Genomic DNA, 20,832 nt, shown 5'->3' with positions numbered 1-20,832 from the left:
CCGTTTTGACATTAGGGTATAGCAGGTGCAGAAGAAGTTTTTTTGGTGTTTGGGAGCACTGCCGTCCACGCTGACCTGCAGCAGGGCCGCCTTCACTGGTGACACTGCAAGTGACAAGATGTTACACACAGGTTTCAGCAATTGACAAACTGCTCAGTGTCCATACGTGCTGAATGAGCAGGCTGGCACCGCGGAGCTGGCAGGGAAACGAGAGATGAGAGACGGGCTCACAATTCTCAGATTAGTATGACACATTTTTGACACTTCTAAGCGTAGTGGGATGTGAAGAGTAAACTTAGAAGCATTTTCCTGCAGAAGCAGTTTTAGAGTACTACAGTGAAAGACAGAAGGCAGTATTACTTCAAAGAGCTTTCTGTCATGAGTGTAATTCAGCTAGGAGTTGAGTTAGAAGCACTCATTTGGTGTTTGTAACACTTGAAGTGATTCACATTAAACCCCCAACCTGAGAGTATAAGCCTAATGCCTAAACTAGTGCAATGTCATGGGGAGATGTCATTTCTTTCAAATGAAGGATTTTTGTGGTTCAGTTTTTTGGGTGACTCAACCAAGCACAGCCTTATCAGTTTCATTCTGAACCTGCTCACCAGCGAGGGGAACAATGGACAGTTTAACACCAGAGTAAACCTTCAATGTCCTGAATTTAGTCTGTTGTAACTCAGACCAGAATTTCATCTCCTACACACATGATCAGTAGATACAAGATTTCTCCAACAAAATGCTTTAAAATGTAAGGAAAGAGTGTGATATAGGCAGGTTATGTCTTCGTAATTTGAATTAGACTCTAGTTGCATATCTCAGTCGATGSTGGTGCTGAGGTCAGTGAAAGCATGTACTCAATCAATTAATTTGTGACAGTTGAGTTTTTCCCTAGCTCAGCCTTTGGATTTCATTCAAAACTTTATTTAAAGAAACAACAATGTGTTAATTTGCTGTATGTTTTATGTGAAGCATTTTAGAAACCTGGAACCAAGTCTTGGATTTTTTTTCCTATGCCTGAATCTCCAGCTGACTTCAGGAAGAGTGTTACGCAAGTTGGGAGTTCAAGTGCGAGCCTTTTATGTGGTTAAACAGATAATTGATATGGGTGCGGTTATACCGCTTGTTTTTAATATAAATAGCAGTGTGCTCGGTAGGCAGAGAGCAGTGGATGGCACGGTAATGGCATTTCGAACTGCTGTAATAAATATGTAGTTTGGGATTAGGTTGGGTGTTAATTGCTGTTGGCACATGCAGGTTGTCATTACCATCAGGTGAAGGAGGCGCCGGCCGTCACTCAGAGCTGCCCGTGATGGCTCCTGCAGATAGGGAGGCTSTGTCTCTCTGGCCAGCTGGGGCTTGTGTCCACCCCTAGTTAGTGCACTCACCTCGGCTCTCGCAGTGAATCATGCCCGAGCTTCAGCCTTTAGAGCCCCAGCTGGTGATCGATATCTGCTGAAACAGGAAGCCRAACGATTCTTGGCCTTGTGGTGGTAATTAAATGCATTTAAAGGGTAGTGGCTAAACTCGTGGAATTAAAATGGAGATCTGTTAATGGTCTCTTCCTATTTAGTAGAAATAAGACCGTAGCTTTAGAAAAGGCTGCCTCCGACTCCATTAATGTTGCAGATTGATTGATAGATGAGGAATGGAGCAGTTCCTTTTTTTCAGCTGCTAGGTGGGGACTTAGAAGCTGTGACTTAAAAGCTATTTGATATGTAAGGTGGTGACAGTATCACGTATATAAATCACACAGTTTAGCTTGTTTATCTTTCTTGCTCCTTTCTTAAGGCTGTAAAGGGAAATGTGACTTTTCAGTACTTCCTTAGAACTAATCTGACTACTAATTTTGTTTTAATGATACTTTAWTTTTATTTRTTGTTGTACAWAAAGAATGGAAAGGATATAACAGTAGAAATAAGATCTKMGACATGTATATGATTGYTTTTTTYCTGTTTCTCCTAGGGAAAATCCAGAACGTACCTTTGATTTGGTACTGAAAGTAAAATGCCAGGCTTCAGAAAACGAAGGTAATACACTGTGTGTATGATATTTATATAGAGGAATGAGAGTTGGAGAAAAATACTTGCCATCCCAATCTAGTGTTATTTTATACTTTGAATTGCTGTTGGACTGAGATTGTRTTAGAACATGCCTATGATTATTTTATTGCTATTAAAAATCTATTACTTTGTMGTTGTTGTGGGGTTTTGTTATGTTTTCATTTTAGCTGTTGTAAAAACATTTTTGTTCTGCATGATGTATTTGTAAAACTTGGACTTGAAATGTATTTTCTACTCTTAAAATGTTGATTCTGTGTAAGATTTCATTTTAGAGGAGCAGTGGACTTTGTCTACCAGGGAATGTTAATTTTAATCAGTGTGATAGAGAGAAAGTAAGTTATTTTCTGAGCAACAATAGGAAGAGATTTTTCTTTGTAGACCATGTTTGGCAGCTGCCTTGGTTTGCTACACGATGCAAACAGCAGTGAGTGCAGACTTGAGCTTATATCAGCCGTCACTTTCACATCTCTATAAACACGAGGTAAAAGAGATGTAGTAGTGTGAGAGTTGTCTGAGAGAGGGTTTTTTCCTCTTGGGTAAAAAGAAGATGGGATTTCCAGTTGTGAAATTAAAGTGACCTCTCGAAAGTCCACTGGGGGAACTCGGTTCATGTTCTCATGYGAGGTTGTTGGCCTTACAAAGCGAAGGGAGAGGAGGAGTCTTGTTGGGGTTGTGTTGTAGTCATGTTAGTCTGTGACAGCTGTGTCTTAATCACAACTGTAAAAACAATAAACCAAATCTTAAAATAGACTCTATTTCTTATCCTACTGTGCTGATGGATACTGTTTCCAGAGTTTACTGCTCTAACAAGTAAGAGGCCTGTAGAAGTTTATAGCCCCTTTCTTTTTAATTTTTACATTTTAGAGTGCATTCAGTGGTGTCATGGGAGTGTGCCTATTATGTTTGGATAAACCCCAACTTTTGTTGAAGCTAAACAAYTGTAGTTCTTAAAGTCTTTCAAATATTTTTTTTGTAACCAGCCAGCATCCTTCAGTTTATTGACTACTTTTTTGATTTGCTGTTGGTATTGTCATAGTTTGGCAAATCTGATGGACTTTCCTAACTCTGATCATTGTTGTGGCTTGTRTCATATGGCACTTTCTGCCTTCTTGTCTCTCCCTTTTGCAATTTTTGCTTTAGTGAGGCCACAGATAATGGCTGGGAGCCCTGCTTAGTTCCTTGACTTCTGATCTGTTCCTCCTTGTGTTGTGCTTTTAGTCTCTGCCTCCACCCAGCATCCCTTTCTGGGAGCCTGTTCACATCTTGGCTGAGGCCCAGCTTCAGCCTGCAGATTTTATTCCCTTCTTCCTTTCCCTCCCGAGATCTAGACTGTTGGTAATCTTTCCAGGTCTTCATCCTGAAATCTTGAAAAATGTGGGCTTTTTCTTCTGTGATCAATCTTTCTGATTGCTTCCAGCTTTGTGAATGACTGGCTAWGCCTGAATTGTGGTCACAGGCACTTCCCCTGCCTCCTCTGGTAGGTAGTTTTGTTGTTTATAAGTTCTCCTCTGTGGAGAGGAGCATCTTTAGGATATATGTGTGCCTCCTTGCACTGTGACATGAGTTAATGTGTTTGTGGCTGTACTGTGGTTGCATTTTCTGCTATTCCACTTGTCACAATCCCTTCTACCTGTGTGGGCTYCGTTGCTCTTGGTCTTTGGAGTGGCCGAAGACAGGAAGGAGGTCTGATACCTGTAATTTTTTTGAGTGTTCAGTGTGTGACTAGTGAGGGGTTTATGGGTCTTTAGCTGGCCTGGAACTTGTGTTGGTTCTTGCATGCATCCACAGAGCAGGACAAAAGTACAGTCCCCTTTTGCCAATCGAACAGCACTGGCTGAATATTCCCGTCACCATCCTGTTGTACTTGGTGACCCATCTGGGATTTGCTTTAATGTCTTTCATATCATATCTAATTCAGATAACAAACTCACTCCAGCGAGGGCTTGACATCATATTTACATATGGTATTATGAGCACAGTGATGTATCAAATTAATATATCTGAATGTTAAAGTTATTTAAAGGAAATTCACAAGGGACAAAAGTGTATTGTCTTCAGTGCCACTTTAGAAATGGAGCMCAGGGCTTGTCATGCAAAACAGGGAGCTTTCAAGGTTGGTTTATTATAAGGCCTAACAAATTTGACAGTTACCCTGTATTGTAGGTCTTGCCTTTAAATAGATTTTCATGCTAGGATAATCTTTTGAATATATCATACTTGAAAACGTGATCCATTCACCTGGTTCTTTGCTCATGCCTCTTTCTTTCCTATGAAAGAGATTTGTGTTTAAATAGGGGCTTTCTCCTCGCATCCCATCTGCTCCTTGTACTTGATCCTGAAGCTATGTCAGGACTAAATTTGTGACATCACTGTCTCCAGTGTTGCCGTGGAAATATCACAGCCACAAAATTATGATCTGCCTGCATGAGTGAGCAGCAGGAGAAGCCTACTTAGGAGAGAGGAAGACCTTCATGTGACCCGTGTATATTTAAGCTTTTTCTTTTCAAGCTTTGCTGTAGTCCACATTCTCCTGCATTTTAATTTCCATGTGCCAATGTATAACTGTTCTAAAAAATCGAAATTGAGATAGCCCTACTGCACGTGTGGCTCTTATTAAGGTGTTTTTATGAGGATGCCAAATGCCTGCAACAATGCGATATGCTGAAAAATTTTGCTGTTAAAATTGTTAAACACTTTTGCAAAAGTACTTTTTCATAACTTCTTAATTACAACATAGCTCTTCAAGGAATGTCAGTTTTTCAGATGTTACATTGTCCTTGGACTCTCCCAACTGTAAAAGATCATGCATACATGAAATGCAGCAGCGTTTATATGTGTTAAGAAATTTGTTCTTAAATCATTCCACTAATTATTTTCAACATGGGTGTTTACATTGAGTAGAAACCAAAGAGGTTTCATGTACATTAATATGAATTTATCACTTCATGTTTGGTAGGTAGCTCCTGGATTGGTTACAGGCTCAGTTGTACTAGCATGTGTTTGTTTATAGCGGAATCAAAATATTGTTTCCTATTGGATACATGTTTTTTGGTTTTTTTTTTTGTAATTTAAGTGTAGCTTGCATACTTGAATATTTATTTCTTACAGTGTTTTAAACTACTGGAGTGCACAGTAGCGTTGCTAGAACAGTGATCTTCCAAGTCTTTCCTCATTTTTGGGGCAGGCGACAAAGGATACTCTCTATTTATATATTCTCATAATTCTCTTAACAGTTTAGGATATATTGCTTACCATATTTTCAGAGTAAATTTCTAAATAGGAAAAAAATCCCTTATGACCAACATCAGATTGTAGCCCATGTCATAACTTTGAGTCCTTTGCAGTGCTGAGGGTAGTAAGCATCAATTAGTAATTAGTTGATGTGACAACTTTTACTTATGAAAATTCATAACCCGTTTCTTGCAAAACTTTGAGATGAATGAACTTCTGTTCACCAGAGTTTGCTAAGCGACTGAGACATAAATGCTAAGCTATTCCAAGAGCCCAGTATTTGTTCATTGGGAATTTGACTTGCAGTGTATGTAGCACCTTCTAGCAAAAAGTTTTACACTGCCTTCCAGGCAGTTGCATATTTGTGTAATTCTTTTCTGTGTTATTCCTTAATGAACAAGCAAACAAGAAATAGCAAAAATGTGTGCTCAATTTARCATCAGCAGCAGGCCTTCTGTATTAAATTTTCACTTACAGACCAGAGGGCAACTTGATAACGGATATTATCAAAACTGCTGTGTTATTTTAAGGACTCTTAGCTTTAGGGTGAAAAGTTTTTTGCACTTTGGGCTGAATCATCCTCACTGGGTATCAGGAGTAAAGCGGTGGTACRGTTGTCCTAAGTGCACACTCTTACATAAGGCTGTTGCTCAACAGTTGCACCTACAGCAACTTTACTCTTTTCCTGGCACTTTGGCTCTTGAAAATTATACTGTARCTGGCACTGTAAGATGTACTTGAGCCTAGGAATTTTCTGAACATAGCAGTCTGCAGCTTCTTTTTTCTATCCAGGTTCTTCTATCATGAAAAGTAAATTGGAAGGCTGGAAGGCTGATGTTTCTGAAATTGCCACAGGACATGTCCAAATAAAGAGTGCCATGGTAATCTTTGTGAGGAGCATATATYTAACTATGTATCTATGAACACGCAAGCATATGCAGATTGTGCACTCACACCTCTAAGTCTGAACTGTGAATTTGAGTGAAATGGGCAGAAATKGAGTTGGTAATTTAACTAATTCTGTAAACTTTATATCCTATGTGTTGGTTCTTAACCCAGTTAAAASTGGGTTGCAGAGGCCAGTTGCAAAAGGCAGTGCAGATATATCAGCCAGCAGCAGAAACACAACGTGCAACAGCTTCTGTGAACCTAAAGTCTTCAGCATTTCTGTCCACAGTTTCCCAAGAAGGAGATGACTCAGATTGGTTTCAGTGTGGTTAAGAGAGTGCTGTTTGCTGCACCTTCATTTTCTTTGATTATAGCACATAAAAAAAGCAACAAAAAAAGCTCGTCGGAGACTGCAGGTAGATCCAGAAAAGTCAACTGCTGAATGTTGTGGTTTGGGTCTAGGACTGCTTTAGTCCTGACTGTTCWAGTTTTACTTGAAAACCCCTTTAAAGTAGCAGTTCATTTTTTTTTTCAATCTAAGAATAATTGTTGGAACAACTCTTGAAATTTGATTACTTTGTCTCTATTCAATTTTTAAATGCTAAGAAGTCTTATGTAGCTCTAGGGTTAGAAAATGTGATTTTCAGAAAAGGTGTTAAATAGGTTGTKTTGAATTGCGTGAATAACTCCTGTTTATCTTGCCTCTGCTAGAAGATAATAAATCTCAGTGATGTGTGATCTYTAAATTATTTTTCTTTTCTCATTTTCATTAAATTTTCAAGAAAAAGGTGCAAAAGCCAGTTTAATTGTGTGTTGTTAGAGTATGCATTAAGTCCAGGAATTATTCTAGAAATAAAAAATTCATTGTGTGATGTCTGATTGTGGTCTGTAATATACTAATAAAATACGTTATTCGAGAAAGGTCCCCGTTCTGAAAAAAAAGTTTAATGCAGTTGATAGTTTTGTCCAAGGGTAACCTGTCTAGCTTTAGTAAGGTTTTGATTAAGAGTCTTCCACGCTGCCTTTAGGATTATGGACAGGGCAAGCACCGCTGTTTCTTCTGTTCCTTCTTCACTAAAGAGAGTTGTTTGTTAACCGCATACTCTGAGCCAGTGGGTGTAACATGCTGATCAAGATAACTCCTTTCCTCTGCTCTACATTTTTTTGTAGACTATCACTTGAAACTGATGAAAAAGATAATTCTATCTGTGTAGTACATGAAGAAGTCTGCAGGATTTTTTTTTTAAGAGCAAAAAAAACCCCGTTTTTATAATCTTCATATACTGCTAACCTTTTTCACTATTGGTTTTAACTGGAAGGATACTAAATAATTACTGGCCCACCAGCAAGTTAGGTTTTTGTACTTTTTTAAAGCATGCTGTGTTCTTCAGGTGACTATGAAGAGCAACTATAACCTAGATAAGCTTTCTTAAAAGTCTCTTGTTTATGTGTATACTTTCAAATATTGGATTAACGTATTACAATTTATTTTACACTAAACAAAACATAAAGGTGCTATTTCAATTAGTAAAATGTCATTTCAGAGAATTGGATGTCTGCTTATAGTCTTAGCTTAGATGCAGTTTTTATGTATAAAAAAAGAAAACTTTCTTTTTATGCTCCTTAGAATGTTCATTAAGCTTAACTTCCGCTCCTCCCTGCCCCAACTTATTAACTCATATGTTATTTAGGTTAGTGCTACTTCCCTGTTTTTTTGCTTTTCTGTTGAAATGTCCAAGCTAAAAAGGACATTTAATCTAGCTTGGTTTCTCCATAGGATTGATTAGGTGAAGAAAATTCCGTAGTCATTTGTTGAGGGTTATGTAAATGTTTTGAAGACAAAATCAGGAGTGTATGAAAAGGAGGTGGAGCATCACTTTTGCCCTTTAGACAAAACCAAGAAATACAAGCCAGAGTTTAGCTGTAGTTCTCTTGTGTACAAACACMAAGTATAACTGTAAATCCTTCATAWATTATSWTCTTKAATCCCTCCAGTTGTAGCTAAATGAGTATTTTCAATGTGTTCACATTTCTTGCATTTAATTGGAAAGCCCCTGAGGCTATGAACAATGTCTTCTGTGTGTTTGGACTGTCACTAGCACAGAGTGGGTGTTGGAGAATTACKAACAACAAAAACAATTAAGACAAGAATGATTTTTGCATCTAAGATAAAGATTGGCATTTTGATGCTTTTTACCTTTTCCTTTTGTTCTCCAGAGACCGAGAAATGGATTGTAGTTAGTCCAGCTTTCAGTTTCTCCACAGAAGCAAAAATGTGGAGGAAAATGTTACTACTTTTCAGTGTCTCATTTCCTACAGATCTTTTTTTTCCACCAACCTCCAGAGATTCTTGGATGTATGTGTAATTTGGAGGTGGGTGCAGATATGTGTGTGTAGGAGGGGAAGGGGTGAGAGCTGCTGAAGAAATAGGTCAAGGAAGCCCTTTCTGCTATCTCGCCTGCATTCTTTGCCAGGGTGAAGAGCCCTCAGTGGGGAGGGCCGACCCTACTCCCCAGCAGCCAGAGGACAGTCCTGGGAGGAGCAGCAGGCTCTGCTCTACTGCAGAGATTCCAGCTGTAGTGATGTGGGGGCAGGCACTGYGCTATCACTGCTGCTAGAGATGAATTATTCCCCTGCAGGCACTTGCCCGGCTGTGTCAGTTTTTCATGTATTGCCATATGCCACTTTCAGCAGTGTGACTGTGTTTGGGGCAGTGAAATTAAAAGGGAAAAACTTGATGACTTGAGTAATGCAAATATTAACTTCTTATARAAAGGATTTTGTATAAAATTGAGTAGATTGAGCAAACTAGTATAACAAAATAGAWGCTGAAAACAGCAATCTGTATAATGTATCATGTAATGTAGTCAATCAGTATGAAAGCTGATGTTCTTGTGCTTTTTTCAAATTTAATTTTAGTTTCGTTTTAGTACTTSACTATTCGAGATGGCTGCCTGGGGGATAGTTTGTGGGCTTTTAAATTGCTTGCATTCAGAAGTGTGAAGAGTTTGCATATTTTCTTAAGCTAATGTCAGCATGCTTCAGCCCTCACACACTGAGAAACCAACCCATCATGCACAGGGATTTATCTTTCTTCAATGGGATATTTTATGCTGTTTGTTATCTTCATATATAGTTAAATGACTTTTTTTTTTTTTTTTTTGTGTATGGAGTATTTAAAATCTGCTGAAAAAAACTTTGAAAACTGGTTAAACTTCCAAGGTTTAAAATGCTTGTTTTGCAAAGCTGTAAGACACTTCTCCGTCTACCACTACCTTGAAGAGGCTGAAGTGTAGGATTTCCTGTCTGGTTAACAGAAATAGTATTTTTAATTTTTTTTTCTTCTGCCACTGATGATATTATCTGGGCAGTGGCAGATAAATGTAGATACACATGCTTATCATCTAACTTAAAATAGTTACTTCTTGTTATAAAGAAAATAAAACCTGATCAGGGCTACAAAGGGAAGAGTTACCTAAGTGTTCATGAAGGGCTTAAAAACCCCTGAGGCCAAGCACAGTGCAATTTTTATTCCTTAAAATAATGTAGTAAGAGCAGTTTTTGCATAGTGTTGCTTTGCAATTAATATGTTAAGAATCTGTATTTTTCATAGCAGGCTGATATGTGATAACTCCAAGATCCTAGTAAAAAGGTAATGCTTACAGACAAATACTCAGGATGGGAGATTCCATGTGATTGACAGATAAAGTACTAAAATGCTGAAAATATTAACTTTTTGTATTTGCCTTTAATATTTCTCCATGTATTTTGGAGAACTGTAGCCTTATGCTTTGAGCTGAATAGTTTGGGTGAACAAACACTTTTAATATTTTGTGAATCTGGTTTAGGAGAAAAGTTTAAAACTTAGCACTGTACTTTATATGGAAAAAAGAAGAGAAAAAGCAGAAATAAAGAAAAAAGGCCTGAACAAGATTTTGGGTGTGGTGTCTGCGCTTCCTGCACTGGGAAAGCCAAAGCAGCAGTTTACAGTCATAATATGTTCCTTTTCAAAATTCTCATCCTTGTTTGGAAGGTTCTGTCCAAGTATTAAATCCTTAATTAGAAACAAGGTTTGAACAACGCCCTTAGATTATGTTTCCYGAATCTGGTTTCTTTATACATTTGAACGGGTATTCATATGCAGATTAAAACCTCGCTAAAATGAAAAACTTGTGTATGAAAAGAGCATATTGSTTAGGGTTTGTCTGGGCATATTTTACAAACTTTCTTAGTTAATGGCAAGCTTGATCATCATAGGGGCATAATCATCATAACCAAGGTATTTGGCCGGAAGTGGCTTAACATTGCATTGTTCCTTAAATTCAGAATCATAGAATGACACAATTACTTCTTGTTTGTCTGACTTTAGATGCTGTTCAGTATCAAGGGTCTTATTTGTTGTGCCACTTGAACCTGTGTTGGAACACTATTATAAATATTGTCGTTTTGTGGTTGGGGTGAAGTGTTTGCTTTTGGGAGGAGGCAGTTCTTTGGCTCTGTTAAAGAACTAGCTAAACACAAAAATCTGCTGTCTTAGTATTTAAATACTGGATGCTAAATATTGAATTTAATTGTGYTGTGATAGTTGCCCTTGACACAGAGAAGCCATGCTGATAATGATTATAGGCATGGCATTCTTTCCCTCAGAAGTTACAAAGAAAAGCTTAATGTTTTAAGGCAGCTGTTTCCAGGAATGAAATTGAGTAATTAAAGAAAATGGTAATTTTTATATCCTCAGGTTAAGATGCAGTATAAAAGGAAAAAAAAAAAAAAAGTGTTTTGTGCTATGTTGAATGTATTTGTATTCTGTTTAAATGCAAAATAAGAAAAAGTAGCACCATAAAGGTAAAGGACAASGGTTGTGTGATGATTGCCATGTTACCTGGAAGTCTGTCATGACTTTGAAATAATGGAGTGAAACCACTGTGCCTATGGAGTGACAAGAGCGAATCAGTTGTTGTTACTTAGTCTTGCTGGCAAGAGCTGATCATTTATGCCTCCTGTTCCCATCTTCTGGGGGTCATTTGGCTCCTAAGCTGTGTGTGTTTGCTGTTTGTGTTTCATGTCAAAGAGCTGGCACTGCTGAAAGCATGTGAGATAAGCATCCTTCCTGCTTCTGGTGGCACCTGGCAGGCTGGCTCCGGGGGCAGGCTCACCGTTCGGCTGCTGGGGCTGCCCCTGGAGCTGACAGGAAAGGTTCATCAGGCAGCTCAGATAGGGAGGACCCGATGGGATTTCCATGCCATGCAATGTAGCATTGACTGTTGCTTCATCTCTTAGTGTTAATTTCAAGTGTTTTGTGTTTGTTAAAATAAATGTATTGCCAGTTTGGGAACCTAAACATGACTAGGTATGCCCTTACTCTGCCCTACTATCTTCCTGTTGGCTTTGTGTTGGAATCTGTTAGGATAAACTCTTGTCTTATTTTTGAAGAAATGGGTTCAACAACCTTGATGATTTCTTCCAGTTTTCTGTTCACAACAAAATTTAGCTCTTAAGAAAAATTTCAAATACTCAAAGTTAGATGCCTGCCACCACCCATGGTCACTGAAGCACTGCAGATTTGGAGATTAAATTTTCATTTTGTGTCAACTGAATTCTGGCTGAAGACCACAGTTGTGCTAGGTTGGTATAATGCAGTAATTCACAGAACTGAAAACAGTTAACAGTATTGTGATGCAGCAGAGGAAATTCTGACGAATTTTGTGTCCAGGAAAGACTTGCTGGTACTCAAACTCTAGGAAACTTTTCCTTGCTGAGAATACTGCCAGATTAACAAGAATTTCATTTTCTTAGTGGCAGAAGAACCGTTTGCCTCTTTAGTGGAAACCAGTGAACTTTTGCTGTCACATTGGAGGAGGCTGTGATRTGAGTGGTTCTGTGCCAGGACAAGTTAAGCCTTCTGACATCCAAACTGAGTTAGGCAAGGTTCTGAGCATTCAGTTGCAATCAGGCATTTTTAATTGGTGCATCTGAGTATACCCATTTTATTTCTGGGAATGGGCACGCCCTATACAATGTAAGTATGTGTTTCCATCTGTTGTAACTTGGGGTTGGAACCCTCCAGCACCTTACTAGTTCTAGTCTAAAAATGCTTTTACAAGTGTCAGCCAGAAAAAAAAGTCAGAACTAACATATGTAATCAATAAGTAAGGAATTTATAAAGAACTTTCTTTTTCTTGTCTTGGTGTAATACACTGTATTTTACAAATAATGTTTTGAAATATATTCTTTTGCATTCTGATTGTGATGTTAGAAATCAATGCTATGACACTACTTGACAAAAAAAAAAGCTTGAGATGACCACCCCTTAAGTGCCTGGCTGAAAACATTTTTCACTGGCGATAAAAACCTTAATAAACTAAAGCCTSTCTTAAATTGTTGGGCAGCTAGTGATGGTTACTCTCTTCTTTTTAAAAAAACAATTTTGTGTGATGTTACTGGATGCTGACAGATACAGCAGACTGTCATTGAAAATACTTGTCAGGTCTTTCAGTCCTTGGAGGGAATTTGCATTGTTTTCAACAGTGAACAAAGCAGAAATCCTTTCAGCTCCTACTATTGGGGAAAGTGATAAAGGACAGGGTAAATCAGATCAAACAATAATAAAAATAAGCTACCAGAATTTTCCGTGGAAGTGAAATAGGATGAAGGTTGGAAATAAAAAGGTAGCAAATTTTGTTGACTGTGGTCAGCAGAGCTCTTGAAGCCAATAAATCCATGAGGATGGGCAAATCCCAAGCACTTCCTCTGATGGAGAACGTGAACATGGTCTGCTCATATATGATCTGCTTCATGCAGTTTAAAGTAGATGAGCAAGATCTGAAATTACAGCGTATGTTGAAGCTCTAAAAAGAGAAAAATTACTTTGCTTCCCTAAATTACTTCAGCTCAATCTGTAGTTTTTCCTGACTCTCCTAACATGGGGCTGCATGTCTCTCAGCTCTGAAACACTGCTTTTCTCTGCATTTCCCGGAAAACCTCTTGGTGACAACATTTGCTCTAACAGAACCCATCTGTGTGGCTTCTCCTATCTGGGTGTTACGTTTAGCGATGCTTTCTGTGGCTGCTGGACTCTCATAAACTGAGAAATACTCTGTTTGGTAATTTGTGTGAAAATGAAGGTACCTTATTACAAGATATTCTCTGCAAAAGGAAAGTASCCAGTAGAAATTTTAGCTTTCTGATGAGTAGTGGCTTTACTTCATACYCTGTCCAACTTCTAAAGTATTCAACAACCCATCTAAAAGGAGAGAGAGTACTGACGATAAAAATTGGAATGTGTATGCAGTCASTTCAGTAAGTTGTAGCCTGGGATTGCATTGCAATCATCCATTGATTGTATCATCATTAATGACTCCAGAGAAAGAGTCTGTCACTAATTCAACTTAGGACAGCTGCAGAGGTGCTCATTACGGTTGTACTGTAACATGGAGTTAGAGCCAATCTGTGTAAAATACCTTTAAGTAGGTGCAGTTCTGGATTTCTGCTGAGAGCATCACTGGGCTCTGTATGGAGCCAAATCAGAATTGCTTACATGATGTCTTTGGAACATGGTGCGATTTTATAATCTGATAAAAGAGCATTGTTTGTTTTGTGTCTCACCATGTACACTCTTCCTTTTATCTTAATACAGCAGGGAAACTTGATACTGACATGTGCTAGGGGACTTCTGCTGGAGTTCTGCTTCTGTATATTAACACTAGAAATTAGGCATCTGAGCATGACCAGTATGTTTTAATTGTCAGCACATCTTGAAATATTCATCTTTCAGAGAGCAAGACAAAAAGTCTTGCTAGCACAGGAAGTGCCAGAACAGCATAAACAGTGTTTGCAAACAAAGTGGTGTTTCCAAGTACTTTGTATGCAGAGAGATCAAAGTGGGGTTTGCTATTTCTTCTTTTGTTTTGTTTTGGTTTAAGAGCTATGTTTGGTTAATGTTGCTTTGGGCAGGTAGAGCAGTATATACTACTTAGTATGGCAGTTAATGYTGGAGCTTTGTCTTGTGCATCGAACACAATGCAAATTGTGAAACACAGATTGCTTAATCTGACATCAGTGTTGGAAGTAAGTGTTACAGAAAGTGAGAAAGTGCTTTTCTATTAACCAGTGTTCTAGAACCTAATATTTTTCCTTTTAAGACATAGCAGTATATGTTCATATATTTAATAGGAATATTAGAAGTCATGTCATTAATGTAAATCAAAAAGAAATAATAGTGTATCTTATTTTAAATTAATATTCTTGTCAGAGAGCAGCACTGATCCATTACAAGAAAATAATGCGTTTTAGAAACCAAAGAAACCACATTTGAAATATAAATCAATAGTTCTAAAGTTTGATTACCACCTTGTGTCCATACATGGTTCACTGACGTTTCTGGAGGTTTTTGTTTAACTTCATAGGGTACTAACTAGATATTCTGGAATATTGCAAATACACAGGATTAGGCAGAGACAGATTTTATTCCAGATCTACCTTGAACACCAGTGGCCTAGACAGATGAATTTGAAATCAATGTTTCCAATTTCATTAGGTTGTTCTTAAGGAAATATTTACTACAGAGCAGCATTGGAAAATGGTGTTTTGTTGAGCTATGCTAATTGACTCCTCTGATCTGAAATTCTTAGACATTCTTATATAATTTTTAATTGTCTTCAAATAAAATATGTGAGCAGTGAAACAAGAATTCTCTTTCATACATAGCTGTGTTAAAAGTTATGGGCATTGATAGAATGCACAGATGTGTGGATAAAATCTTATGTGCAATGAACTGCATTCCTTCCCTGTAAAAATATCTGTGCTTAGAAAACTGATCACGTACACCAAAGGCAAGGTGGTATAACAGTGTTGTACAGGATACCAACCAAGTCTGGTCTTGAATGGTGGTAAGTCAACAAAAGAAAAGCATTTTATAAACAATGGATGAAATATGTTCCTAACTTGTGGCTAGATAGCTCAGTACTAGTTATTAATAGGAAACCAAATCTTTCAGCTCTGGAATATGTTTACAGAGATAGCTCTGATATTTTTCTTCTTCTTCTTCTTTTGAGTGTCCTGTTATTGTCTTTGCTTCCTCCTTTGCATGTGTGAGGTTTATGTTTTCATTTGACTTAGCAGTGCCAAGGGAAAAGGATGAAAATACTCTCACACTGTAAGGGCCAGACCTAATTCTTAAACCCTGTTGGATTTTGTCTTGKTCAGCCAAACTGGGGAAAAAATGGTTCCACAAAGGTCAAACACATCCTCTGCCTTAGTAGGAAGGGCAGGCAGCAGTCACCCCTGAAAGGAAGTGTCAAAAGCCAGGATCATGGTGCTGAAAGCTTGGGTGATGCATTACTGTGGGCCACATCAAGGAGTTTTACTGCTACTTAGAGTCCATTAGGCAAGTTCTGCGAAAAAAAGCCAGGTCTTTGAATGGCATTTTGCAGGAAGTAGATGCTTTGAAATGAATGACTAATACTGAGCACAGTGCATTTCTTGGTAGCAGTTGTCCCCTGGTAGTGCTAAGTATTGCTGTCCTCTGTTCTACAGCCTGTCTTTCTCAGTTACTGCTCCCCAGAAGCTCTGTTGGTGGAACTGAAGTGAAAGTGAGCAGATAAGAACTCCTGAAACTGTCCCAAAGAAGATGGCATATACGTACTGGAATTCAAGATGCAATTACATTTTAGAGAAATGACACAGTTTTCCTAAGTGTTAGCTTTTCTTGTGCCTGGARTAAATATTCTGAAAAATAAGCTTTATAATATCAGAAAATAACCTAGGTTTGTTTGTTCATTGGTGACTAAACCTTAGTCAGCTGTGCAGATGCTGTAGTTAAAGCACTTTTATGAGCTCCATTCAAGCAGGAGACAGTGGGGGCAAAGTCTATGGTTAAGCAACACTTTCACCTCAGATAATCTGAATTTGGTCGGTAAAGCAATGGAGATTTGCTGTATAACCTTGTAAATATATTTAAGCAATAGAAAACCTTAAAAACAAATAGAGAAAAAAAGCACCTCTTTATAAGCTAATATGGGAGGGGACAGTGATTGTGACCTCCATGGAGTCCTGTAATACTTACTCTTGAAAAGATTAAAGACTGTGTTATTCTTACCTTTGCACCACAGCAGCACTTCAGCTGCAAATCTACATGAAAGTTATAACTTCCTGATGACATGTAACTTCAAAAAGAAAGTAATTTTAGGCTTTATTCAAGTAGAAAATTTACCAAATGCTTCACTAAAACATTGCAAATATTTCCTGGTGCAAAAACACATTTGTAACATGTTACTTTAAACTCTTAATCCAGGAAAATTAGTAAATTAATAGTTTGAAAACATCATGCCATTTTACTCATAGCTTATCAAACATAATATTAGTTACTTGTCAGTCTTCAAGGAACAGCAGCTGTGAGAATGGTACCCACTCTGCTTTCTGTTTTGCCGTTGAGGGCTTGGCTGCCCTGTGATGGAGAGGTGTGATTTTGCACCTCTTTATTTTGGTCCCCTCTGTGGCTGGAGGAGCTGAAAGGATCCTGACACCTCATACAGCAGTTCCAGTGTTGCTTTTCTTCTCTGAATTGTCCTGCCAGAGAGAGCTGGCCAGGCAGAGCTGGCAGGTGCATGTGCCTGTGCTCTGCAGGGCACAGGGAGAGCAGTGAGGAAATGTGGAAACAAATCMACTGAGCAGTGCCTGAGTCCATGGAGGGAGCAGATCAGCATTGTGCTTCTGTGTTGCATCACTTCTCATGTCTTTGTTTTTAGAGGGGTGGATCCTGCTGAACTCCTGTTCTCAGAGTTTAAGGTACCTCACAGATGTGTTACATTTAAGATAAGAGAGTTCATTTCTTTCTTTTTACTCAATAAAAGTGATATGCAGAGCATAGTGAGGAAAACTGGGAGTCTGCTTCAGTTCATGCTGAAAATTTTGCCACGTTTCTAATGAGCTTTTCAGGGCATCTGATAATTGTTTCTGTTAATAGCAGATTGCATTGCTTCCTGTGGAAGCAGATTTGAAAACAGATCAATATTTTAAAGGACTATAAAAAGGAATGACTCTGCTATGAAAATTATGAATGGATGAATCTGCTCTGAGCTTCCTTTTTGTTGCCAAAGCCTTCCTATATATTTAGCAAAGAAATAACAAACACTAAAGCTCATGTTTTGTTTTGTTTTGTTTTTTTTAAACAAACTGCTACAGATTCTTATTCCAAAAGCAAAACAAAGACGTGATGTATTCACTTATCCTTTATTAGAACTTCTTTTTTTGGAAAAAATGGAACAATTTGTAATCAGAGTTCTCTTACGTAGTTTACAACTGTTGCTGGAGCATAATAGTCAGTAACCCTTGTCTTAAACCACTGCTGGGCTTTGTGGTACTTGAAATGAGTCATATGTTGTACAATGGCTTGAAGCCTTACTCTTTTGTGTGTAGATCTATAACTCCCATCTTTGGAAGGAGTTTTAGTAACTGAGTAATTGAGATTAAAGTGACTTAAGAGTCCAGAAGTGATTGTAAGACAAGTAATTGTTGGTGTTAAGAGGGGGTTTGGATGTACATTTGCATGCAGTTTRCTTTTTTTTTTGTTTGCTGCTTCTAGAATGGTGCATATTGCATAATTGTTAAATGTTAATTTTACTAAATGATTGAAGGTCAGGAATGAGAAAGAGTTTAAGTGTAAGATATGGTAAACAATAGCGTATGGATGAAGACAAAGGTCAACCAAGTCATCTATGCAGGGTGATTCTTAAAATTGCGGTTTGTGTGTTTGCTTTAAAACTGTTAAAGAAATTTTTCTTGGCACATCAGAAATGAAATATCAGTATCTTGCTTGGTAGCTTAATGAAGTATCCCCCTTACCACAGTGCAGTTGGTTCCTTGTTTAACTGTCTTCATGTTTTTGGTTTTAATTTTGGGTGCAAGTATATGTGTGAGGAATAGTGACTGAGGCTACTTGTTAAGGAGATGCTCTGTAATTTGRAGAACAACAGAAATGTATTCTTAAACTGGACTTCTCTGTTAAAAATTTATCATGCAGAMGTTCTGTGCAAAAGGAAAAATGTTGCTTCTTAATAATCAGGACAAGTAAGGCTTCTGGAATTTTATTCATTGAAATGAGTTACCAGTGCCTTGCTTGATGTTTAATGCATGCATGATCTCCATGTGAAGGCATGTYCTCCTTCACATAGCTGGTAAAACACTGGTTAAAAAAACAGGCTGAAGATCATCACAGCAGGTGTTGCAATTCAGYGCTTTGGTGGTGCTGGCCAGCATGACCTGAAGCTGACTGAAATATCCAGGAAATGCCTTCTGAGAGATGCTTAACTCTTCTTTCCAGATCTGACAGCTTAAAATAGTTCCGATGTTGCTGCAAGGAGCTCAGCGTGCAGTCTGTGGAAATAAGGCTGCCTGCTTGGAACCAAACACCTGAACCTTCTGTCTAAAATAGGCCCTGTGTGCAACTGCTTTCCTGCTCGTATACCAGACAAAACCATTATCCATTTCTAGTGATCTCCAAAAGCACCAGGCCTCCCTTTTGYGTGTCTGGAAACTGTTCTGTCCTTCCTCATTGTGACTGAAAGGGGATCAGTCTGACTAAGGGAGGGTCTGGAGGGCTGCCCCTAAATGCTCCTTGCATTTGTGTCCCTAGTGAGAGTCCATTCTGATATTTATAACTGAAAGAAAAATGGAAAATGTGTCAGAACGGAGATTCTAGCTGTCTAGGCAGAGAAGAAAATCTGGGAGGAGGTTTTGCAGGAGTTCATTCCTCTGAGTGTGTGCAGCAGTGGGTGAGGGCCAGGCAGGACTTTTCCATACCTAGGTTATATTCTTTTACATACCTAGCTTATATTCTTTTATATTCTCTCAGTCTTGTTTGGATTTTGAGGAGCGTGTGGTCCAAGGGGATTTTGTGCAGTGGATTTCTACAGAAGCTACAGGGAGAATTTTGAAGTGTTCTGATTTTTAAGTCTCCCTTATTAAGGTTCTTTTTCCTCTCAGTAACMTCATGTGGAGCTAAAAGTAATAATCATAAAATCAATTATCATGTTTGTGAGTTAATGCTCTGTATTAGTTACTTCTCAGATATTTTTGTCTTTCTGAAATCAGTTTATGTATGTCCTCTCTGACAGACCTATATATGTGTGAAAACGTGCATCCTGCTGAATCTTCTCAGTCAATAGCTATAAATAAGCAAGTTCTTTGGTACCACGAACAGGATTATAGTATCAGATCTTGTATTGTTTTTCTTCTGTGGCAGCTGCATTGTTTTGGGGGGCTGACTTAGGTTCCTGTGTATCACTTCTCAGCCTCAAAGAGTGCTGACTCGCCCCAGGAAGATCTTGTCTGGGGAGAAGGCACACTGCAGTGGACATGGAGCAGCAGTGTATCTGATCATGGTGTAGAAGACAATCCTTTCCAATTTATGTACAGTAAATGCTTTTATTGCTATGTTTTTGGTATCACTTTTGGAGAACAGGGATAATTTGATGGGGTTTGTATGTGGTATCTCAAAGWACAAGTAGTTCTGTATAAGCCTGAGGATGTTTGTGCTCCGGTGGCAGTGCAGCAAGTGTTTCAGGGCAGTGCCTCCAGTGTGAAATACATCTCTYCTTGGGAAGCAGTCTAGGCAGTCTTGGGAAAGATCACAGTCTAAAACATCAGGGGTTGACTTAAGTACTTTTATAGCTGAAGAGATTAATACCCAGCAGTCTCTACGTGTGACAGCTATCCTTGTGTGGGCTTTTTTTTTTTTTTTTTTTTACCCAGCAGTCTCTACGTGTGACAGCTATCCTTGTGTGGGCTTTTTTTTTTTTTTTTTAAAGGGCATTACAAGGAACACTGAAATACTTGCTTAGCATGACTGACCTGTGTGGCAGAGGGAGACAGTGGCATGTGCCTGATGTCTGCTGTTCCTGAAGACAGAGAAGGTTCTTATCGCCTAATTTCTGCTTCCTTTGCAAATCCAACCTTGTTTGCCTGTTGAGAGGACTGAGGTTGTGGTTAGGCCCATCCTTGGTTGTTGCATTTGTGTCCAGGCTCTCAAATCCTGTTGCTTCCTGCATGCTGCTGCCATGACCAGGCACTGTGGGGTGCTGGTAAGGGATAAACGTYGTTGTTTTGTTTTCCCTGTTATGACAAGGATGATTTCACACTTYCTTGTTTCTGCACAAAACACACTTAAAAAAAACCAACACCCCCTCCCAAAAATCTAGAACCTCGTGTTCYCCCAGTCAATCAACCTATGCCAGACAGCAATTTGTTTGCCTCTTATTTTGAGACACTCTGGCTCTCTTTTCAAAACAGATTGGGGAGATTGATGAGAGAGATGCATTTCCTCAGCTGTGCCTTATTCTCCTCACAAAGCTCCTCGCAGGGAATTCTTTCCAAATACACATTCAAAAGAGGCCRTAAGAATTCCAAGAAGAAGCAAACATCAGTTTTTCTTCAATAATAAATTTTCAGAGTTTTGAAATTTATCMTATGCTTATTAAAACATTATTGTTTAGATCTAGACATTTTCCCCTGGCCGACTTGAGGGTTTCTTTTTTTCTCAAGATGAAAAAACAGATTTTTATTAATGTTAGTCCACTTCAGTAAACTGTCCTGCTACTGTGTATTAGTTATACTGTGGCAATGCAAATGTTGCAGAGAAACAGAATACAAGTCACTG

General features: G+C 38.5%; 1 protein-coding gene across 1 annotated transcript in view; it reads left to right on the top strand.

Annotated features, from left to right (window-relative positions):
* The first annotated feature begins 822 nt into the window (after positions 1–822).
* DENND1B (DENN domain containing 1B) overlaps positions 823–20,832 on the top strand; it is a 149,245-nt gene continuing 129,235 nt past the window's right edge. Inside the window, exons 1-2 of the mRNA XM_057364223.1 lie at positions 823–836; positions 1,963–2,027. Coding sequence (XP_057220206.1) covers positions 823–836; positions 1,963–2,027 — 79 coding nt within the window. The remainder of the gene's footprint in view (positions 837–1,962; positions 2,028–20,832) is intronic.

Source organism: Malurus melanocephalus, unplaced genomic scaffold (genome assembly GCF_030028575.1).
Source record: "Malurus melanocephalus ecotype Western Australia unplaced genomic scaffold, MMel_1.1 scaffold_37, whole genome shotgun sequence".
NCBI lineage: Eukaryota > Metazoa > Chordata > Aves > Passeriformes > Maluridae > Malurus > Malurus melanocephalus.
Note: the sequence above shows the minus strand (reverse complement) of the source record. Positions and strands in the feature narration are given on the sequence as shown.